The following is a 22058-nucleotide window of genomic DNA, read 5'->3' as shown; positions in this document are numbered from 1 at the left end:
TGCAATAACTAAGATAGGTGTTATATCCATATATATAATAAACAAGATAACTATAATGTCAATCTGCAAAACAAAAACCATGGTTTCTGGATAAAATCCGTTATCACAATAAATTTAAAGGAATTTTAAGGAATAAACAAATCCCCTTTTAAATCCGATATGGGATAATATTTTAGTAAGATTTTTCGTTTGTCTGAGTTGCAAGGTATCAGCTCTGATGATGAACGGCAACGCGTGGGCGACTGGATTTTGCAAGTGTTGTGGAAATGGCAGGTAAGAGAAAGTTATAAAGCTGACCAAATGCGGACGTCACCATCGGAACGTAATAAAGCGACCAAAATTTGCGGACGTCATCAGAACGTCCGCCCGGGAACGTCACAAAGCGGACCTAATGGGGACCCTATAACGAGGGACCCTATAGGTTAATTATGAGAAAATGTCTCGCAATTATGACTTAACATCTATGACTTAACATCTTGTGATAATGCGAAAATTTCTAGTAGCCAATGACCAATGAGAAACTTTACCAATAATGACTTACGGACAAACAGGGGATCTCCTGGACGTTTCTGTTTGTAGGGAAGTCATTATTACGAGAAAGTTTCTCATTGTTACTAGATGTTAAGTCATAATTACAAGAACATTTCTCATTATTAGCTATGAGATGTTAAGTTGGGTTTTTTTCGTAATAATGAGAAACCTTCTCATAATGACTTAGTAACCTATGTCATAGACTACCAATGAGAAACTTTCTCGTAATTATGACATAACCTCTCGTAATGAGAAACTAAATTTCTCAGTATTACGAGAAAGTTTCTCATTATTATGACATAATTCATTGTTATGAGAAACTTTCTCATTATTATTACATACAGAATTATACTTTTTACTCAACTGTGGCGGAAACCATCCATACAATGGGGTCCATCAACATTAACATTCTTCAGAATATCTTCCTTTGTGTTCAGTAGAAGAAAGAAATGTATACAGGTTTGAAACAACTTGAGGATGAGTAAATGATGACAGAATTTTTATTTTTAAGTGAACTATTCCTTTAAATATCAGGATATCAGGAGAATAATTTTTATCATGACAATGATTTACTTGTGTAATTATACATTTATCAATTTTTCTTTTTTATTCAAAGTTTCATTAATATTTTAATTAATGATACATGTGTATACCCCACCTCCGAATTCATTATGGTTTCACTCTTGTCAAATAAAGATAATTTTTCTATCACATGGTGTGACTTTTATTTTGACAGACACCGTGACTTTTGTCTGTGCGTTTCATTAAACAGGAAGCAAGTAGCAGCATTGACCATGATACCACCCACATTTGGCCCATTTCTGTTCAAGTGGTTGATAAAACATTGTTCTTACATGCACGATAAGCATCTGTATAACAAACACAAGCAGTACCGCACATCTGTGGGACTGTAACACAAATCTGACGACATCAGTCCTTCAAACACGTGGTCTGCTGCAGCTCAGGACACTCATGTTGTTGTGTGTTACATGATGTGGGTTATTTCTTTACAGTCTATGGTTATGGCATGGCAGCTTGAAGAAGGTACTGTGAATCTCTCTTATTCGGCTTTATTTATATAGCACACGATCCTGTCCAACACATCTGCTGCTGACATTCAGACTTTGTAAGAACTAACTCATAAAAAGTATATGTTTGTTAGTTGACATTCTAGGAGTCATTAGATAAGTAGTGCTATGGCAAAAAAAAAAAAAAAAATGAAAAGAAAGAATGATATAATGATGATGACATATATATATACAGTACAGGTCAAAAGTTTGGAATTGGAAACATTACTATTTTTAATGTTTTTGAAATAAGTCTCTTCTGCTCACTAAAGCGACATTTATTTGATAAAAAACAGTATAATTGTGAAATATGATTACAATTTAAAATAATGGTTTTCTATTTTTATATACTTTAAAATAAAATATATTTCTTTGCTGCAAAGTTGAATTTTCAGCATCATTACTCCAGTCTTCAATGTCACACGATCCTTCAGAAATCATTCTAATATGCTGATTTGATATTCAGTTATTATCAACGTTGGAAACAGTTGTGCTGCTTAATATTTATTTGGAGCCTGTGATACTTTTTTCAGGATTCATTGATGAATAAGAAGTTAAAAAGAATAGCATTTATTAAAATTTTTTATCTTTGGATCAATTTAAAACATTTTTACAGTAGTGTATATTGTTACAAAAGATTTCTATTTTAAACAAATGCTGTTCTTTTTTGTTTGTTTTTTACTTTTTATTTATCAATGAATCCTGAAAAAAAGTATCACAGGTTATAAAAATAAATAAAAGCAGCACACCTGTTTCCAACATTGATAATAAATCATCATATTAGAATGATCTCTGAAGGATCATGTGACACTGAAGACTGGAGTAACAGAAATAAATTATATTTGAAAGTATATTCAAATAGAAAACCATTATTTTTAAATTGTAATAATATTTCACTATATAATTATAGGTAATATTTCATAAGAGACTTCTTTCAAAAACATTAAAAATGGTAATGTTTTCAAACTTTTGACCGGCACTGTATATACAATTTACATGTATTTCAGAATGTCTTGTGTTTGATATTTCTCTCTTTTGCTTTAATAACAGCAGTGCTCTAGCTGACATGGACAAAAGTTGATGATCTGATTCTTCGGTACATCTGATCTCTCTAGTATGTGGAGTGACTCCTGACGGCGGCCGTCCTGTGCCATGTTTCGGCTCCGGTCGCTTCGGGTCTGTTCCCGAAGGCTGTTTCACGGTGGGGTCGTCAGCCGTGACCAGCTTCTAGACCAGCTTCGGGCTTGCTCTGCTGAGGACCAGGTGTTCGATGTGGTGGGCCGGAACAAAGCCAAGCTGTCCGTGAACCATGTGAGCTGCGCTATTGGACTGCTGTGGCAGTTTCAACGGGACCGGCCACAGATTCTCAGGACATTTGAGTTCGTCCAGAATCACCCGCAGTTCCTGACGCTTCGAGTTCTGGCTGAAAACAAGATCAGCCTCTTGGATGACAGTTCAGTGGTGAAAATGCTTTATGATGTGCTCAGGTACAGCATGAAAATGTGCAAAACCTTGTGTGTAGCCTACCTAGATAGTATTATATGGTCAGAAGTTTGGAATAATTAAGTTTTTTTTTTTTTTTATGTTTATGAAAGAAGTCTCTTTTGCTCACCAAGGCTACATTATATTATTAAAAATACAGTTAAAATAATAATATTGAAAGGTAAAATGTAATTTATTCCTGTGATCAAAGCTGAATTTTCAGCATCATTACGCCAGTCTTCAGTGTCACATGATCCTTCAGAAATCATTCTAATATGATGATTTGATGCCCAAGAAACATTATTATTATTATTATTATCAATGTTGTAAACAGTTGTGCTGCTTAATATATTTCTGTGGAAACTGTGATTCACTACCATTCAAAAGTTTAGGGTAAGTGAGATTTAACAAAAAAAGAGAAGAAATTAATACTTTTATTCAACAAGAATGGATTAAATTTATGAAAAGTGACAGTAAAGACATTTATAATGTTACAAAAGATTTATATTTCAAATAAATGCTGAGGGATCCTTAAAAAAATTGCGTTATTACGGTTTCCTCACAAATATAAAGCAGCAAAAACATAATAATTTGAAACATTAATACTGTGATGCATTGCATTGGACAGAAAAAGTTATTTTAACGTAGCAGACGAACGTAGAGAAATGCTGATTAGAATAAATTCTGACAAATTTTTTTTTTACAAGTATTTTTGTATGCAATGTATTTTATGCTTAAAGTGTTGTGTCATTAATTTTGCAACATGCTTGCACCAAACTCAATTATGAATCAAAAAGTTTTCTAAGCATTCGGTCGCTTATGAGGTTCTATTTCAGTTCTATTTTCATCTATGTAGGTTCTGGAACAGAGCTATTGTCAAAACTACAATGTAAATATGGTGTCCTAATTAATTATTTGTGGGAATATAGCCATATTTTGATTGCATTGGTCTTGTTTTGCAGGCTTAAAGTAGAACATCACGACTCTCTAGTGCAGCACTTGGTGACAGAGGCTTGGACCCGACTGGAGAGGTACATGAAACTTCAGTGAGAGTTTGGTGATTGCCAATGGCATGATTGGAAGTGCCTTGGTTCTGGAAGTATTTTTCCCATTCATTCCTTTTCCATAGGGATTTTAAAAAGTCTTTGTTAAATAAGCCATGAACCAAAACATCAAGCTAGGAGGTGAACCACAACATTTCAAACTTTGATTTCAGGCAAAAAACTATTTGAAAATTGGACAGAAAGACAAAGATACAAGACTGTGTCATTGCAAATTACATAATTAAAAGAAATAAATAGTTAAAATAAATTCAATTAAATAAATGATTGAAACATATTTCAATAAATAAAACAATTGATTTACAGGTGTTGATTGTAATATATATATATATATATATATATATATATATATATATATATATATATATATTATAATTACTAACATGTAAACTTTGTGGACTATATGTAAACATCTTTTATGCAAAATATCTTATTCAGTACATTACTAAATAAATAACATGCATTTTGTATGATCCTCTTATCTTCTTATAATAATTAACATTTTGCAGACCCTGCAAAATATATATACACACACACACACACACACATACACACACACGATCATAGGGAAGACTGACTGGATGGGCGCTGAATAGTTATTTTGGTGTGATTTGCTGTTTCAGTCCTCTGATTGGTGGAGTAATGTAGTTTTATACCAGGAATTCTGCTGTTAAAAATGATTAATTAAAAAATAAGTTGGAAAAAATGCAGCATAGCTTACTGTATACCATCGATTAACAGCCTTGTAGCTCACAAGCTATTGTTAAAAATCAACTGTTGTACTCTAATGCAGATGTGATGTGGATACTGTAAGTACTGCAGCAACAATTAGTTTTAAAAAGTTTAATTTTATGCAAATGAGCTGCAACATTCAATGTCCTGTTGCACAGTCCACCAGCACTCATGAATCGCCCCGTAAAAGTTTGCTTTCTGTGCTTTACAGATTCCAGATGAAAACGCTTTCAAAGTTTGCGGTTTGCCTGAGTGATCAGTTCCTGCAGCACAGCCCTCTGATGGGTCAGATTACTCAAATAGTGAGTCAGAGACTGGACTCCATTCAAGACGCCAGGTGTGTTTTTAACCATCAAACACCTTAAAGGTGCAGTGCACCCGAAAATAAGTGTATTTACACATGTCCTCCTTACAGAGTGCTCACACCCTTGATGATCAGTATCTTTGCCCTGGTGTCGCCACAACTGCGGGATGCGCTGCTTACAAAAGCGGACACCCTTCTGGACAAAATGGACCCGTTTCAATTCAACAACCCCAGAAGGGTGGTGCAGTTCCTCCGAAACGTCAAATGTATGCACGTACCTCTCCTGGAGAAATGCAACCAGCTTCTCGTGCAGAACGTGGCCCATCTGGACGCAGAGCACATCAATATCACATTGGGAATGTATCAGTCATTGCAGTACAATAACTCTGACTTCAGAGTGGCTGCGAGACAGAGACTCATGGAGTTGGTGGACACAAGCACTGATCCTGCCACTTTCACCAAACTCTTCGCTTCTCTTGGACCAATGGCAAGACAAGGTGTCAGAGAGGGGTGAGCAAGGGAAAGCATCCCTTATTCTTTTGATTACGTACTTTTGTTTTTTATCAGTGCTATTTTAGTGTCATTTATATACTATGGAAGCGTCTTCCTGCCATGGAATAAAAAATAAAGAAGGTAATTGCGACTTTTTATCTCACAGGTCTGTGCAAATGCTAGTTTACAGTATTTCTGACTTCATTTCTCATATATTCATATGTTGTTCAGACCAATTCCTCTGACTTTTGACCTCAACTCCTTGGTATCTGTACAATAGAGTGCAACAGGGACTGTATTTTTCCATAGGGATTTGAATCAAAGTGTTTTAAGCCATAAACCACAAGACCAACCAGCTCCGAGATGAATTTCCGCTGTGTGTTTTGATTGATTTGATTGGTCTTGCAGGTTAGAGAGTACTGCGCTGCTATTGGCTGATGAGCTGAATCCCCAGCAGGCTTTAGGAGTGTTGGAGTCAATGGAGGAGATGCAATGCAGGAACCTTCAGTTGATAAACAAGTAAGATGAGTTATCTGCATTACATGATACATGTCAGAACTTAGACATATCACAGTTAGGGGTCGGTGAAATTATTACATTTTTTGTCTCTTTAATAATTAAAAAATATGTGATTAGAATTTTTTTTTTTTTACACTACTGTTCAAAAGTTTGGGGTCAGTTAAAAAAAAGAGGAAGAAATTAATGCTTTTTTCAGTAAGGATGCATGAAATTGATCAAAAGTGACAGTAAAGACATTTAAGCCCCTTTCACACAGAGATTCCGGAAAATACACGGATAAAGTGACCCGGGATTTGACCCGGTTTCGTTTGATTTTGGTTCATTCACACTGCCAGTGACACACAACCCGTAAAAATCCCGTAAATACACATGACATCGATGTGACTTGTAATGTCTCAGCAGCGTCTTAAGTTTGCTTATGAGCTGTGATTTCCTTGTGATTTGCTTATGAAACCACGCTTGTGCATTTTTTTCTCTGATTCGATCATAAACTTGAGCATTACGTACCGTTTCACTAGCTGGCGAACGATCCCGGCTTCAGCGTCATCACTACGACACGGCATTATTACGGCTTTTGTTCACACAGCGCGCGTTCCGGGACTGAACACGGCAATGTTACTAGGTCCCCAACCCGGCATCGATGCCGGCATCAATCCCGGGTCGTGTTCACACAGAAGGCGTTCTGGCAATTTCCCGACAATTTGCCGGGATCATCGCGCTGTGTGAAAGGGGCTTTACATTGTTACAAAAGTTGGAGTAATGATGCTGAAATCCAGCTTTGCATCACATCAAAATAATCTTAATGACCCTAAACTTTTAAACTATATTGTATATAATTTACACACGCACACAATACACAAAGGTATTTCAGACTTGTTTTTACCCCTAAGCAAAGAAAGTAAAATAGCTTCGCTGTGAGTAGATCACAAAATAACTCCTTCATTCTTAACTTTGACGTCAACTGTGCATTTATGTATAAGGTTCACAACTTCATTAAAACAATATTTGAACTTCATAACCTTAGACCTATTGATTATTTCACATATTCTGGTTTGACATCAGCGTCGGACAGACGTTGGATTTTGGTTGGAAATGAAAGTCGGGTTGACGTCAGAACCACATTGATGTTGGTTTCTGACGTCAACCCGATTTTCATTTTCAACCACAATACAACGTTTGTCCAACGTTGGAAATGAACGTCAATCTGGCGTTGGATTCTGACATCAACCTGATTTTCATTTTCAACGTTGGGTTTGGTCTTCTAAATGTGAATTTTGTCATTGTTTGGGAGCACACTAGCTTATAGATAACAGTAAGGCTAACATATTCATACTAAAAGCCAAAAAAACTTTAAATAGGGCACTATTTGAGGGAACAGCCATTTGGGTGTCCGAAACCATTGTGGACGTTATTGAGTCCATTTTTTTCAATCTCACATTTAATCCCACTACTGGACCTTTGTTCTAGAAATAAATGTGATAGCCTATTGATATGAGGGTATTGATCAGAGGCATAAGGTACTGTAAGTATTACATACAACAATGCAACAATAATAAAACAATGCATTGACATTTACTTTTTACTTTTGATACTTCTGTACTTCTGTACTATTACTTAAGTAAAAATCGGTCTTTACAACTTTTACTTGTAACAGACATCAGTAGTGCCTGTACTTTCACTCAAGTAAGGGAGCTGTGTACTTTGTCCACCTCTGAATTTCCGGACTTCTTTCCGTCAAATGTTGTTCTTGAGGTCACAAGTAAAATCAAGTATCTTGTGCATATCTTCACAGAGGACATGTCTGACGGTGAAGACATGTTTAGACAATGTAGAACTGTGTATGCCCAGGCTAATACTCTCGCACGCAAGTTTGGACACTGTACAGACAATGTTAAGATGACTCTGTTTAAGACATATTGTACATCTCTGTACACGGCCCATCTTTGGACTAACTATAAAAAAACCAGTCTGCAAAGGCTGCAGGTGGCCTACAATGATGCTTGTCGTCCGCTTTTAAAGCGACCAAGATGGACTAGTGCGAGTGAAATGTTTGTCACACTCTACAAGCAACTTTGCGAAAGTTAATGTATAGCTCTATCTGTAGGTTAAATAAATCAGAGAATGATATAATTATGTCACTAACAAATATTAGATTTAGTGCAGTCCGCTACCAGTCCAAGCTGTGGAGGCACTGGTACGGCTGTCTTTTTAAAATGCCTATTCAATTTAAAGTTGTTTCTTTTAATTTGGTGTGTGTGTGTCTTGTATCTACCGGTATATTGGACCACGAGTCCGGGAATAAAGTTGAATTGAATTGAATTGAAGACCTTCCCATCTTTCTTCCCATGTCTTTTCTGATAGGATGGCGGCAGTACTCTTCAAGAATCTGGAGACGTATCGTCCTGTGGAAATCGCTCGAATTACTCAAAATCTCATCCTGCTCCACTGCCAGAATCCCGAGATCTTCTCCAGACTGAAAGCCAAACTGCTGCAGTGAGTGTTTCCAAAAACCAGAGAGATCAATAAGTGACTGTCTGGAGTCTTATAATAAAAGGGATAGTTCACACTGAATGTTAAATTCTCACATTATTTACTCATCATTTCGTTTTGAACCTGTATGCTGTTATTTACACTGCATTAAGATTTTTTAAAATGTTTTTCAAAGAAGCCTTTTATGAATACCAAACTAATCTGATAAAAAATAAAAAACAGTAAAAAGGATAATATTGTGAAATATTATTACAATTAATGTATCTTGTAAAATGTAATTTATTCCTGTGATGCAAAACTGAAATTTCATTATCATTACTCCAGTCTTCAATGTCACATGATCCTTCAGAAATCGTTCTAATTCTGATTTGATGCTCAAGAAATATTTATTATTATTATCAATGTTGAAAAAAATTCTTAAAAAAAAGAAAAGAAAATGGAGTGATTGACTCTACGGAGTCTTTATACTATTATTAAGGTAACACTTTTAACATAACACATAAAACTAAATTATTTAACATGACCTAACAATGAAGAATCATTCTACAGAATTTATTAATACTATTTCAACATTTAATAATATTGTTTTTAATCAAATGTTGTATCTATTACCATTAGTTGAACAATTGTGTTTTATTAGCTAATATTAACAAAAAGTTTGACTAATATTGCTCATTGTTACTTAATTTTAGTTAATGCATTATTTAATATTAATATAAAGGGTTAACACAATTAAATGATCTTATTTATGTAATTAACCAATATTGTTTTTCTGTCTTTGATTGTCACTCCTAGTTTCCAGCAGGGCAGTGTGTACCCGTACGAGGTGACCATGCTAACAAGGGTTCTGTCCATGCTTCCTTCTCGGCATCTCGACGAGGGCGTCCTTTCCCGTGTGGAAGCCGTGCTCCCGCAGTGCAACCTAAACAACCTCAACACTTACGCCATCGTCGTCGCCAAGTGGATCCGCAACGACCCCTCGTACCGGCACAACACCCCCAGCAAGTACGTCCGCCTGCTGCAGACCCTGAACCGCTGCGCACGCGAGCGGCTGCACAAGCTGGAGCATGTGGATGTGGTGCTGGAGGAAGTGAAGTACTTGTCGGGGGAGTGGTTTGATGAGATGCTGCTGGAGGAGTCTATGGTCACCTTGCAGAGACTGCTTCACCAGATATCCTGGACTAATGTGCATGAGGTGGCCGTTTATCTGACCAGGACTAACTACATCTGTGCCGCGCTGCTGGACCGTATCGCTAGTGTGACGATTGAAAATATAGACAAGGTGGGAGTCATTTGAAGTGGTGTTTGAATGCATTTTCACTTGAATCAATTTTATGCTCTCTTGTTGAAAAAAAGTATTGATTTCTATTTTATTTTTTTTACCCCAAACTATTAAATGGTAGTGTATCACGGTTTCCACTAACATTTTAAGCTCCACAACTGTTTTCAACATTGATAATAATCATAAATGTTTCTTGAGTAGCAAATCATCATATTAGAATGATTTCTGAAGGATCATGTGACACTGAAGACTGGAGTAATGATGCTGAAAATTCAGCTTTGCATCACAGGAATAAATTACCTTTTAAATTATTTTAAAACAGAAAACAGTTATTTTAAATTGTAATAATATTTCACAATATTACTGTTTTTTCGATCAAGTAAATGCAGCTTTGGTGAACTTAAGAGACATTTTTGAAAAACATAAAAAAATCGTTATTCCAAAGTACTTTTGACCGTCAGTGTATATAAGTTGATTTATTATTAAGGTAACTATATGAGGTTAACTTATATAATGTATATATGGATAATAATAATAGTTTTTTTTATAATTTTGTTTTAGTATTGTTTATGTATTATTAGTATATATTAATATTTTGTAGTTTTCTGAAAAGTTTTAAAGTTTAAGTTTTTCATCTCTTGTTTACATTTTATTTTATTTCAGCTTTATTTAAATTAACTAAAAGGATTTTTAATTGTTTTAGTTAACAATAACAACAGATGTCACCAAATGCAAGTACTATTAAAATTTCTGGTGCTGAAATTTTATTTTGTACAGTGTTCTTCAGAAATATCATTCATTTCCCCCATAGAGAAAAATACATATAACATATAAAGATTTCAGGACAGATCTGCAATAAGCTCTGCGGTTGTTAAGCCATTAAATGTTTCTATTGAAGCCATTGTTTACCACACAAAACATAGTGAAAAATATTATTTCAATATTTTCTTTAGTCATTTGATGATATACATACACTGCTGTACAAAAGTTTGGGGTCGGAATGATTTTTTCAAAATGTATTTGAAAGAAGTCCCTTATGTTCACCACGGCTGCATTTATGTGATCAAAAACACAGTAAAAATGCTAATATTTTGAAATAATATTACAATTTAAAATAACAGTTTTTTATTTTAATATATTTAAAAATTTAATTTATTAACATCATTCCTCTAGTCTTCAGTGTTACATGATCCTTCAGAAATCATATGCCTGATTTGTTGCTCAAGAAACATTTTCTCTTGTTATTAATATGCAAAATACATCAGAACCATCTGTTATGAAACAAGTGTATGTCTGTCTCTTCCAAACAGATTCATTACTCTGCAACATATGCCACTTTGCTGCCTTTCGCTGTGCTAAATTATGACCCACCGATGGCGGAGGAGTTTTTTGATGCCTGCATTCGACATTTCACTCCATATATTAGTAAGATCCTTCCGCTGTGCATCTATAAATGAGTTGTTTCTAAACTTTAAGACGCAAATTGGAACCTGTTCCTGCTGATTTGAAACAGGTTCCTTTGACCCTCACCTGCTGGTTCTCTTGGCGTACGCACTGGCTATGGCTGATTATTTCCCTGAGGAGGTGGTCAGAGAGATCTTCAACGTGGAGTTTCTTGCAAAGTTGGATGCCCATCTGGAAAGTATGTGTATTTTTGAGATTATATCATGTAAACAATTATATGATTAATGTATCTTGAAGGTCTGAAAGAGACATCTGCATATTTGGCCACGAATGAACAAAACAATTTCGGGAGCGAGTCCAGTGTTCGGTACACAGTATAGGTGTAACGGTACAAAAAAATGATGGTTCGGTACATAAGTCGGTTTTGAAGTCATGGTTCGATACATTTTCAGTACAGCAGGGGGGAAACAAACCTTTTTTTTTTTTTAATCATTAAAGGTCCCCATGAAATCAAAATGAAAGTTTTTTGGCTTTTAGTATGAATATGTTAGTTTTACTGTTATCTATAAGCTAGTGTGCTCCAAAACAATGACAAAATTCACATTTAGGAGATAGAAGCTTTCAAAACTTACAGTCTCTCACTTCTGCCAATATGGATCAATGATTTGGATGACATCATCACTCTGCACTTCAGCTTCTCATCAGATTTTCTGTCCAATCAAATGCTCTCTAGAATCTAATGCGTCTCGCCGCCTTACATTATAAATAGATGCTGAAGCTGCGGTTAAAATCGGGTCACTTGTTCACACATTTACTATTTTCTACATGGTGAATGACACATTGTGCACTATATAGGGGAAAGGGAACAATTCAGACAGTGTAAATATGCTTTCCATTGGTGCGAATGAAGTTTGGTTTCACGTTAGAGTCATGTGAACCTCCACAGCGCACACACACAGTCCGCTCCGGTCCAGAGACACGACAGCACAGAGCGGATCGTATGCGCGAGTCGGACCAGAAAACGTCTCATTTGAATTCTGCACAGAAGGCTGTATTTTAAAGCGATATGGCGGAAATCAGTAGAAAACACGGTTCGAGATTATTAGGAAACTGCTGCTTTCCCGAGCTCAACGGCTCTGTCTGAGCTGTGATATGAACAGCCTGTGTTCACAACATCAAAGATTATTGATATATAAACGATATTGACCCATCCTACGTTCCGCACACAGAGAAGTTACTCGAGTGCAGTTGTTAAAACAACACTGTATTTCCCTTGGTACACATGCGTGCCTAACCGAAAGACCTGTACTGAAAACTAATGGTTGGAATATGTTTACCGTCTGCCTAGTACACACACAGAGCGATAGCTTAGGGGACTCCCGTGTTTAAATGTGGTTGAAACTTTACAAGTGTGTGTGTTTTTCCCCACTGCTGACAGCTTTGCCGGATGCTCTGAACATGCGCATACGTCTGCGTCTCATGGAGCTGAATCGGGCCGTGTGTCTGGAGTGTCCTGAGTTCCAGGTGCCCTGGTTTCATGAGCGCTACTGTAAACGGCTGCAGAAGAGAGGTGAGCACACCGGAGATCCATCTGGACAACGGGAATGGACTAGAATTGGATTGTTAGAAATGCTAGAATTGGAGAGCAGTTCTTGTCTGAAAGCATCTGTGGTTTGTACACATTAATATTCATAACGGCTGGCCCGTGTAGCTAAAAAAAAAATATATATATATATTTTTTTTTAAATAAATCTCTTATGCTCACCAAGGATGCATTTATTTGATAAAAAAATACAGGAAAAACAGTAATATTGTAAATTTAAAATATTATTATAATTGAAAATAACTGTTTTCTATTTTAATATATTTTAAAATATCAGCATCATTACTCCAGTCTTCAGTGTCACATGATCCTTCAGAAATCATTCTAATATGATGATTTGCTGCTCAAGAAACATTTCTGATCATTATTAATGTTAAAAACTGCTTCATATTTTTATGTAAACCATGATGCAATTTAATGCTTCCTTGCTGGATACAAATATTAATTTCTTTTAAAAAAAAATTACTGGTCCCAAACCTTTGAACAGTGTATATATCAATATTTATGTATTTTGAAATAACCTTTTTTTAAAGAAAGCATAATTGTAGTCAAATAGATTGACATGTTTAATGTAAGAACTAACGTTTTTTAATTAAAAAGTCTGGTTGGTTCAAATAATTGAAGAATGTTTTTCTGACTGCAGCCAACAGCTCCATTAGTCCAATTCAGCAGCAGATCCAAAAGATGCTCGGAGACGTCCTGGGTGGGATCAACTGTGCTAAAGTCGGAGTGCTGACTCCATACTTCTATACTGTCGGTGAGTTTTAAACTAGCGTTACAAGTAAAATAGTCCACAGTATTTATTCCTAATATTGTTGATATATATTATATATATATATATATATATATATATATATATATATATATATATATATATATATATATATTATATTATATTATATTATATTATATTAAAATGGCAACACTGGCGATCCAGCACTGACTTATAAACTGCCCACACTATCAATCACGTTTGTTCACGTTTATGTTCTCACAATATTGCATTGTTAAAATTCATAAAAATGTTAATGGCCAAGTGGTGATTGTTTCAAATACTCGCCAACGTTGGTTTTTACTCGCATTTGGAGCTTGGTGAGTGTTAATTTTAGACTCTATAACAATTAAAAAATTGTTACAGATTTTGTAAGCATATTGATTAGTTGTGCTTGGGGTCAGTTGTTTGATTTGTAATAATAACGCAGTGAAACATGCCAGTTAATATTGGGCTAGGCTGTCATACACAGTAATTATGAACACATGCAAAAACAAGAGAGAACCAATAGAATATTAATAAATGATTATTTGTATGTATGCTTTTTCTTGTGAGCTTTTTTTTTTCTTCTTCTTTTTTTTGGGGGGGGGCTAAAAATAAAACCTGTAGCTGTAGTTAGTTAGCATTTTATACCAAATATATTTTTTGTCAGATTGTACCCCAAGTTTAGTATTTTGTTCTTTGTCTCATATTTAAAATATTGTAAAAATATAAAATATTTTCCCCATCCTTTGATGATTTAATGTAACTTTAATTGAAACAAATCTGGGCATCGCTTTTGGTCTAAGGTCCAACATCTATTTTAACTGAAAACGTTTTTTATTTAAATTTTTTATTTTATATTTCATTCATCTGTTTTAACTAAAAATGTAATGTTTAATTATATATTTTTGTTTAGTTTTTTTGTTATCTATCTACCTATCCGTATGTCTGTCTATCTATCTATCTATCTATCTATCTATCTAATATATATATATATATATATATATATATATATATATATATATATATATATGGAAATGGAAATAAAATGGATAACATCTATATATGTATGTGTGTGTGTGTGTGTGTTATCCATTTTATTTCCATTATCTTGTCAGTATGATTTGTCTAGTTGTGGGGTGTTATGTACCATTAAATTGAATTGATTTGAATTGATTTCAAAGTTGAATTGATTTACTCCAATCCATTGTAATATTTCATTATTGACTAAAAACATTTGCAGACATACAGTGGTACAGGATGACAGTCCTAGATACAGCATTGCTGTCTCTGTAGGCTCATGAAAACTGTCATGTTTTTGTCATCAGATTTTGAACTTGTCCTGGATCGCCATCTTCAGCCGGTACCGTACAGCGAGCCGAGTCGGCTGCAGATCAGCGAGAACGGAAACGTTCACTGGCAGTCTGTGTCGGCAGACAGAGAGAGGACGGAGCTGCCGCCAGGAGCTCGCCGGTATGTCATGCTTCAATGTGCAAAACTACACGTAATATTCAGACAGAATATGTGACCCTGGACCACAAAACCAGTCACATGGGTCAATTTGGGGAATTTTCTTTTTATATATCATCTGAAAGCTGAATAAATAAGATTTCCATTGATGTATGGTTTGTTAGGATAGGACAATATTTGGTCGAGATACAACTATTAGAAAATCTGGCATCTGAGGGTGCAAAAAAATCGAAACATTGAGAAAATCTCCTTTAAAGTTGTCCATTTATGTTCACGATTGTGCTGCATTCACTCACAAAAATAAATGTTTTATATATTTACGGTAGGAAATTTACTAAATATCTTCATGGAACATGATCTTTACTTAATATCCTAATGATTTTTGCCATAAAAGGAAAATCGATAATTTTGACCCATACAATGGCTATTGCCACAAATCGACATGAGACAATATAATTCTCCCTGCTCCTTCATCTGTCTAGCATTGCCTTGGATTTCTTGGACTCCAAATCCTTCTGCAAAAATTCCCGGCACATGAAAGGGGAGGCCATGATGAAGAAAAGACATCTGGAGATTTTAGGATATCAAGTATTACAGGTCAGTAGAAAGATATAATATTTGACACACATACTGTACTATTTGCATGACAAAAGTGTGTTTTTGCTGATAATATGCATTTCTACAGATCCCCCACTTTGAATGGAACTCAATGGAGCTTTCCACAGAAGAGGCATGGAAAGAATATCTGAGGAAGAAAATATTTACAGAGTTGCCCTGAGACATTATCTAAACTGGACGTTAAAGCATGTTGTGCAATCAGCGGGAGACACTATGAAAGGATTGTACATCAGGATAGCAGCTGCAGGATAGCACTGCAAATTTATATGAATTGCTCATTTTTTTTATAAATGACTCCATGTCACTATTTTCATTAACAAAGGAGAAATGCTTACCTGTTTGCCTTTAAATGTGTATTTATTATGCATTTTATATAAAAGAGATGTATATGGAAAAAAATAAAGTAAATTTAATTTTGACATCCGATGTTTTCCTCAACTTCACCACATTTACAACAGAACATGAAATACCATTTGCTACCATTTTACCTCCGTTACGAAGAGTGATGGATGATTTGTAATGTCAGCCTAGTAAAAGGAAAATTTTGTTACATTTTGATTAAAACATATAAAGACTGGGAATGTGCATTTACTCTTTGACAATTTTCCGGCAATCCATGTTTTCACTGTATGTGAGTAGGGGACTATAATTTTTGTGTGGTTTATGCTACTTTAAAATATAGTTACAGTTTGCTATTGGATACAATCAGTGACAGTGATGATGTTTTTAAAGTTTAGGCATCTTTGCTGAATTTAGTCTCATAGAAACACAAGAGGCGCCGGCAGCATATCGCATCTCCTGTATCATTCCAGCCCACTGTTTCTTGTCCTCCTCATACCTGTCAAAAAAAAGAGCGGTTTTAGATTTAGTCCCAGTTAGAATGATTCATTACCAGTTAAAAGTTTAAATACACTTGTTTAAATCATAATTTTTGTGATTTTAACATTTTTACAGTACCGTTTAAAAGTTTGGGGTTGGTAAGATTTTCGCGACATTTATTATGCTCACCAAGGCTATTTTCTATTTGAATATCTTTTAAAATCTAATTTATATCTGTGATGCAAAGCTGAATTTTCAGCATCATTACTCCAGTCTTCAGTGTCACATGATGCGTCAGAAATCATTCTAATATGATGATTTGCTGCTCAATAAACATATCTTATTGTCAATGTTGTGCTGCTTAATTTTGTGGAAAACGAGATACAATTATTTTTCAAGATTCTGTGATGAATAGAACTTTATATTCTATTCTAAAAGAACACTATTTATTCGAATTAGAAATCTTTGGTAGCAATATAAATATATTTACTGTCACTTTTGATCAATTCAATGTGTCCTCGTTGAGTAAAAGATAAAACAAAATCTTGCTGAACCCAAACTTTTGAACAGTATGAAGGCTTAAAGGAATAGTTCACTCAAAAGTGAAAATTATCCTAACAAGCTGTATATGACTTTATTCTTTCAGACGAACACAATCAGAGTTATTATTATAATAAATAATATCATGTATCTTCCCAGGTTTGTAATGGCGTTAAATAGCACCCCGATTTTTTGAAGCTCCAAAAAGAGCATCCATCCATCATAAAATAAATCTTTACGACTCCAGTGGGTTAATAAATGTGAAGGGAAGCAATGGCTTTATGTTCAAATATAATCAATTCAACTATAATCGCCAGCTTCTGGCAACAGCCGTCCGCGCATTCTTTGGGTGAACTGTTCCTTTAAGACGAATATAATTGAGATGTGTGTCAAGCAGAACACTTACTGCCAGATGTCTGTGATTTCTGACGGGACGCACTGTTTGTCGTCGTTCTCCTTCACAGTGAAGCCGCCCACCACGTACAGCACTCCGGCAGAACTGACCACATTCACAGAGCTCCTCTCCTGAGCAAACTCAGGGAACGCCTCCCATCTATTGGGGAAAACAACATGGTTTTAACTGATTCTGAGAGGATAACATCTGCTATATCCCATAAGATAAATGCCACAATACTTCAAACCTTTTAAATAATTTAACTACTCATTTTTGTTATTATTCACTTCTTTAATATATTTTTTTTCTTCTTCAAATAAAACATGTTTTTCTTGGAAATATTGTTTTAATTGGTGATCATTTTATAGGTTTGCCCTCTAATCCCAGCAAACGGAATATTCCCCTAATGTTAGTATTTGGTTCCCATTTTTTTTTTTTTTTTTTTGAGAACCAAATAATAACATTCTAGGAATGTTCTTTTTTTTTTTTTTTTCGCAACCATAAAATAATGTTACCAGAACGTCACAGGAGGGTTATTTTTAAATAACCTAAAAATAACTTATACAGAACGTTCCCTAATGGTTATTTTTAGGTTCTTATTTAATACCCGTAAAATAAGGTTACAGCGAGGTAATGATATCGGCGTAAAGAGATTAAGAGAATACCTGAGAATGTTAGAATAACGTTAGGAGAATATTAAAGTAACGTCAAAATAACGTTCTACAAACCAGAAACTAACATTCTATTTCTGTTAAGAAAACTTTCCTGTCTAGCCCAAAAACAAACCTTACAAAAATAACGTTCTGGGAACCAAAAGCTAACATTCAGGGAACGTTCTCAAAACCAAAAATTGTTGACTGGGATTTTATTTTTCAATCCTGTCAATCTATGTAATGTCACTTTAACAAAAGCCAGTTCCTTTCTGACATCGTCCTCCAGGAAGTGACATTATTTTGGAGGGAAAACAATGGCTCAAATCAGAAAGTGTTATCAATAGATTTGCAGAATTCTGTAATGTTGAGGTGTTAAATATAGCTGAAAAAATCCTTTTAATCCTTCACTGAGCACTGGCTAACTTTAGTTTTAATTTAGTGCATCTAAGCCTTTTTAAAAATGTGTTTCAGGATTAAATATCAATAAAAACAACTATTAATACGTACTTGTTTGTTGAAAAGTCATACGCTTCACAAGAGGCTAAAAGGCCATCTTCATTGACTCCTCCAACCACAATGATCTTTCCTTTGTGGACGGCTACTCCAAACATGGACCTGGGTGTCTTCATGGCTGCCAGCTCTTTCCATTCGGACTTCTTGTGGTTGTACGCAAACATCTTGTTGATGGTTTTGCTATTCCAGAGATGAAAACAAGCAATGACACTTTATCTCAGGCTTTTATTTTGTATTTAAGCTCATCTTCACTCAAGTTTGACTTACTTTTCATCCGTCTTTCCTCCTATGCAGTACACTAGTCCGTTCTGTGAGATCACACTGTGACCGTGAATTTTTAAGGGCAGTTTTTTGGTCTCCAGCCACTTCATCTTACTGCCGAGAGCAGCAGAACATAATTAGTTTTTTGGTTTATGCATGAAGCAGAAAATGTAGAAGAAACTTACTCGACATCATAAGACAGCACAGAGTCTAGAGACTCGCTGGTCTGCAGGTCTTTTCCAGCAACTGCAAACAAGAAGTTTTCGAACTCGCCCATGGCGAACAGACACCTGGGCGATGGCATCGGTGGCAGCGCAATCCAGTTTGGAGAATGAGTGTCCAGCTGAAGAAAATGGATGATTTAAAATGACTTACAAATGTAAATAACTTTTATTCTATTCTCCCTGGTGACACATAACGCCTTTCCACCTAATTCCAATTCCTAGAAATATAAAGTTATGCAATTGAATGAATAGTTCATCGTGTCATCATCATTTACTAACCCTGATGTCATTCCAAACCACTATAGAACACAAAAAATGGGATTTTCACACTAGAAAATGCTAATCCAGAGTCATTCTGAACTAAAACTAAAACCTAAACTACCGGTAAACAATAAAAGATTTTTGTTACTTAAAATAAAATAAACAATAACTGAAATCAAATTTTAGTTTAACTTGATGTACTAAAATAACTAATACTATACTCTATAGACATTAAAACACAAAACAAAATTAGCTAAAATGAAAATGGAATATATGAAAATAAAATTAATTCAAATATATACATTTATAAAATTATATATATATTTAATGTTTCATATATTTTGCGCACCACATTTGTAAATCCTGGGATAAAATTCTTATTTATGCGGCCAGAAAATATATATTGGATAAATAACATTCTTATTGGTCTTCCTCTGATGGATATGAATATTTAATATGGTCGCATGAATATTATATAATGTTTTATATGAGGCGAGCCTGTGCATATTCTGTGAGTTTGTAAGTACCCGGGGTTAACTTAAAAGCAGTTCTAACTCCCTCTCAAAGGGGTTAAAATATGATAAAACTGATAAAAATATGATTGTTTTGTTTTGTTTTTGACAGCCCTTCTTGATTGTGTGTAAAAAAAAAAAAAGTTTTACTAGATGTTTTGATTTGAAACGACTATTATACAATAAATGACTGTCTTAACCTGATAGAAATAGCTCTGCAGAGGTGAATCCTCGTCTTCCTCATCCACAAACAGCCCTCCCACAACGTAGAGCAGGTTCTTCTTAGACGTAATGCTAACGTGGTTTCGCGGGATCTGCTCTGCTATCGCCGCTAGGAAGCATTCGTTTTCATTAGCATCATAGGCCACGGCTGCCGTGTCGTTTATCATCAGTATGAGATCCCTGGCGAACATCCCCAACCGTTTGCTGTCATTCAGATAACCGGGCAATTTATTTTCCCCCTCTTCTCCTTCGCCTTTCGCGCCCTCCTTAATTTGTGGGAGTTTTCCAGCAAAAGCCTCACTGACGATCTTCAGCTTCTTGAGGAGCTCAGGGTCGGCCTTGATGATGTCATCCTTTTCCACTTTCTCCTTGAAGTATTTCTCCGGCAGAAGTCGGAAGCGGATGTGCTCGAAGGCATCTCCCAAAGCTATTGCCCGGGTCTCCTTGTTCTTCCGGACCCATTTCATCAAGAGCTCGTACACGAGCTCTTCTTTTTCCACGTTCAGAGAATCGCACCCGATGATGGCGAACAGCTCGGGAGCGGTGAACTCAAGGAAGTCCTCATCCTTGGACAAAGTCTCAAAACGCTCCGCTATGAAGTCCCTAGCGGACACAGCGAGCCTTGGGCAGTCCAAAACCAGTCCCATTCTGAAGATGGCCAAGCAGTTTCCCAAAGACAGCTTGTTTTGTAGATAGTTGACGCAAATGGTGAAAACGGATGGGATCTGAAACCTGTTGGCGACTGCGAAGATGTCTTGCACGTTATCATCTGTGATTTCGATGTCTGCAGAGTAGAGATAGTGCACGATCATTTCCATAATGGCGGGATCCACGTTCTCCAGCACTACTTCCTTGCTGGAGTCTTTCTTCTCAACCCCGTCCTCAGTAAAGTACAGCTCTCGGAAGTACGGGCTGCACGCTGCCATTATGAGTTTGTGGCAGGGAAGACTCCGATCTCCAACCTTTAGAAAACAATCCACAAACTTGTTCTCCTTCAGAAGTTCCTTTAAACCATCCTGGAGAAGAGTGCTCTGAAAGAGCATCAGGTCCTCCTTGATTCTCATTGGTTCCATCTCAAAGGTTGCAGGTCTCGAAGAGGATGCGGTACTTCCTCTCGTCTTGCCGTCTCGAGTGTAAGAGGCTGAAATAACACAGCACCAACACAAACCCCCTGCAATTTAAGTCCACCCCTCTAAATATAGACCCCTCATGCAGTCAGAAAGAATTCAGGCTGACTCAACGGGAGCCGTCATTAGGCAGCTGTCAAAGACTAAAAAAGACAACTGTGAACCTTGAACACACTCAGAGGTCAGGGGTGTTTTGTAAAGGGAAAATGAACGTGTGTTTGGGAGTCACACGTTAGTAGGAATCCAACAGATGTCTAAGAGTTTTAAATAATCATATATAGGTGTGTGTCATTACTTTTGTTTTGCATGTGCCGTCATTTGTACGACTCTCAAAAATGAGTTTATAGCTCTGTGACTCATTCATGTTGTACTTTTTCCACGTCTGGATTAAATTGAAAAGTTCAGCCAAAAATGAAAATTCGTCTTATGGGTATATGGAGTAGTACTATAGTATAAAATGTATGATTTTTGGTGCTTGGAAGACTATAAAGGGTCATCGAAGAAGGAAATAAGTTTAATTTGGCATTTTTGTTTCACAGGAAAAATAACAGCACACAAGTTTGGATCAACATGAAGGCGAGTAAATCATGATAAAAATGCAAAAAACAAAACGTGTTAACATTTTGTTGCCTAAAAGGTCAGCAAACAACAGCTGCTGTGAAGCTAGAGTGCAATTATCAGCGCTTCTGGTCATTTTTAACACATTTTGAACCAGACTTTGTC

General features: G+C 35.7%; 2 protein-coding genes across 3 annotated transcripts; one reads left to right on the top strand and one right to left on the bottom strand.

Annotated features, from left to right (window-relative positions):
• The first annotated feature begins 1354 nt into the window (after positions 1 to 1354).
• Positions 1355 to 16228, top strand: fastkd1 (FAST kinase domains 1). Of its 2 annotated transcripts, none has more exons than XM_084420855.1 (15): positions 1355 to 1575; positions 2714 to 3085; positions 4043 to 4111; positions 5085 to 5210; positions 5289 to 5687; positions 6078 to 6188; positions 8550 to 8681; positions 9474 to 9960; positions 11271 to 11385; positions 11474 to 11602; positions 12803 to 12934; positions 13611 to 13724; positions 15050 to 15194; positions 15674 to 15788; positions 15877 to 16228. In XM_084420855.1, exons 2-15 carry the CDS (start codon positions 2751 to 2753, stop codon positions 15967 to 15969), a joined length of 2502 nt encoding a protein of 833 aa, XP_084276981.1. In that variant the 5' UTR covers positions 1355 to 1575; positions 2714 to 2750; the 3' UTR covers positions 15970 to 16228. The 2 variants fall into 2 exon arrangements, with proteins under 2 accessions (XP_084276981.1, XP_084276980.1); XM_084420854.1 differs by having other exon boundaries at positions 1357 to 1575; positions 2649 to 3085.
• klhl41a (kelch-like family member 41a) lies at positions 16151 to 21736 on the bottom strand. The gene is made up of 6 exons (XM_084420856.1): positions 20187 to 21736; positions 19175 to 19332; positions 18996 to 19103; positions 18723 to 18908; positions 17575 to 17721; positions 16151 to 16647 (listed from the first exon to the last, which is right to left on the bottom strand). The coding sequence occupies exons 1-6, from the start codon at positions 21279 to 21281 to the stop codon at positions 16536 to 16538; spliced, it is 1806 nt and encodes a 601-aa protein (XP_084276982.1). The 5' UTR covers positions 21282 to 21736; the 3' UTR covers positions 16151 to 16535.
• Between the last annotated feature and the right edge of the window lie 322 nt (positions 21737 to 22058).

Source organism: Rutilus rutilus (assembly GCF_951802725.1).
Source record: "Rutilus rutilus genome assembly, chromosome: 10".
Classification (NCBI taxonomy): domain Eukaryota; kingdom Metazoa; phylum Chordata; class Actinopteri; order Cypriniformes; family Leuciscidae; genus Rutilus; species Rutilus rutilus.
The sequence above is the reverse complement of the archived record's forward strand: the minus strand, read 5'-3'. Positions and strand labels throughout refer to the sequence as shown.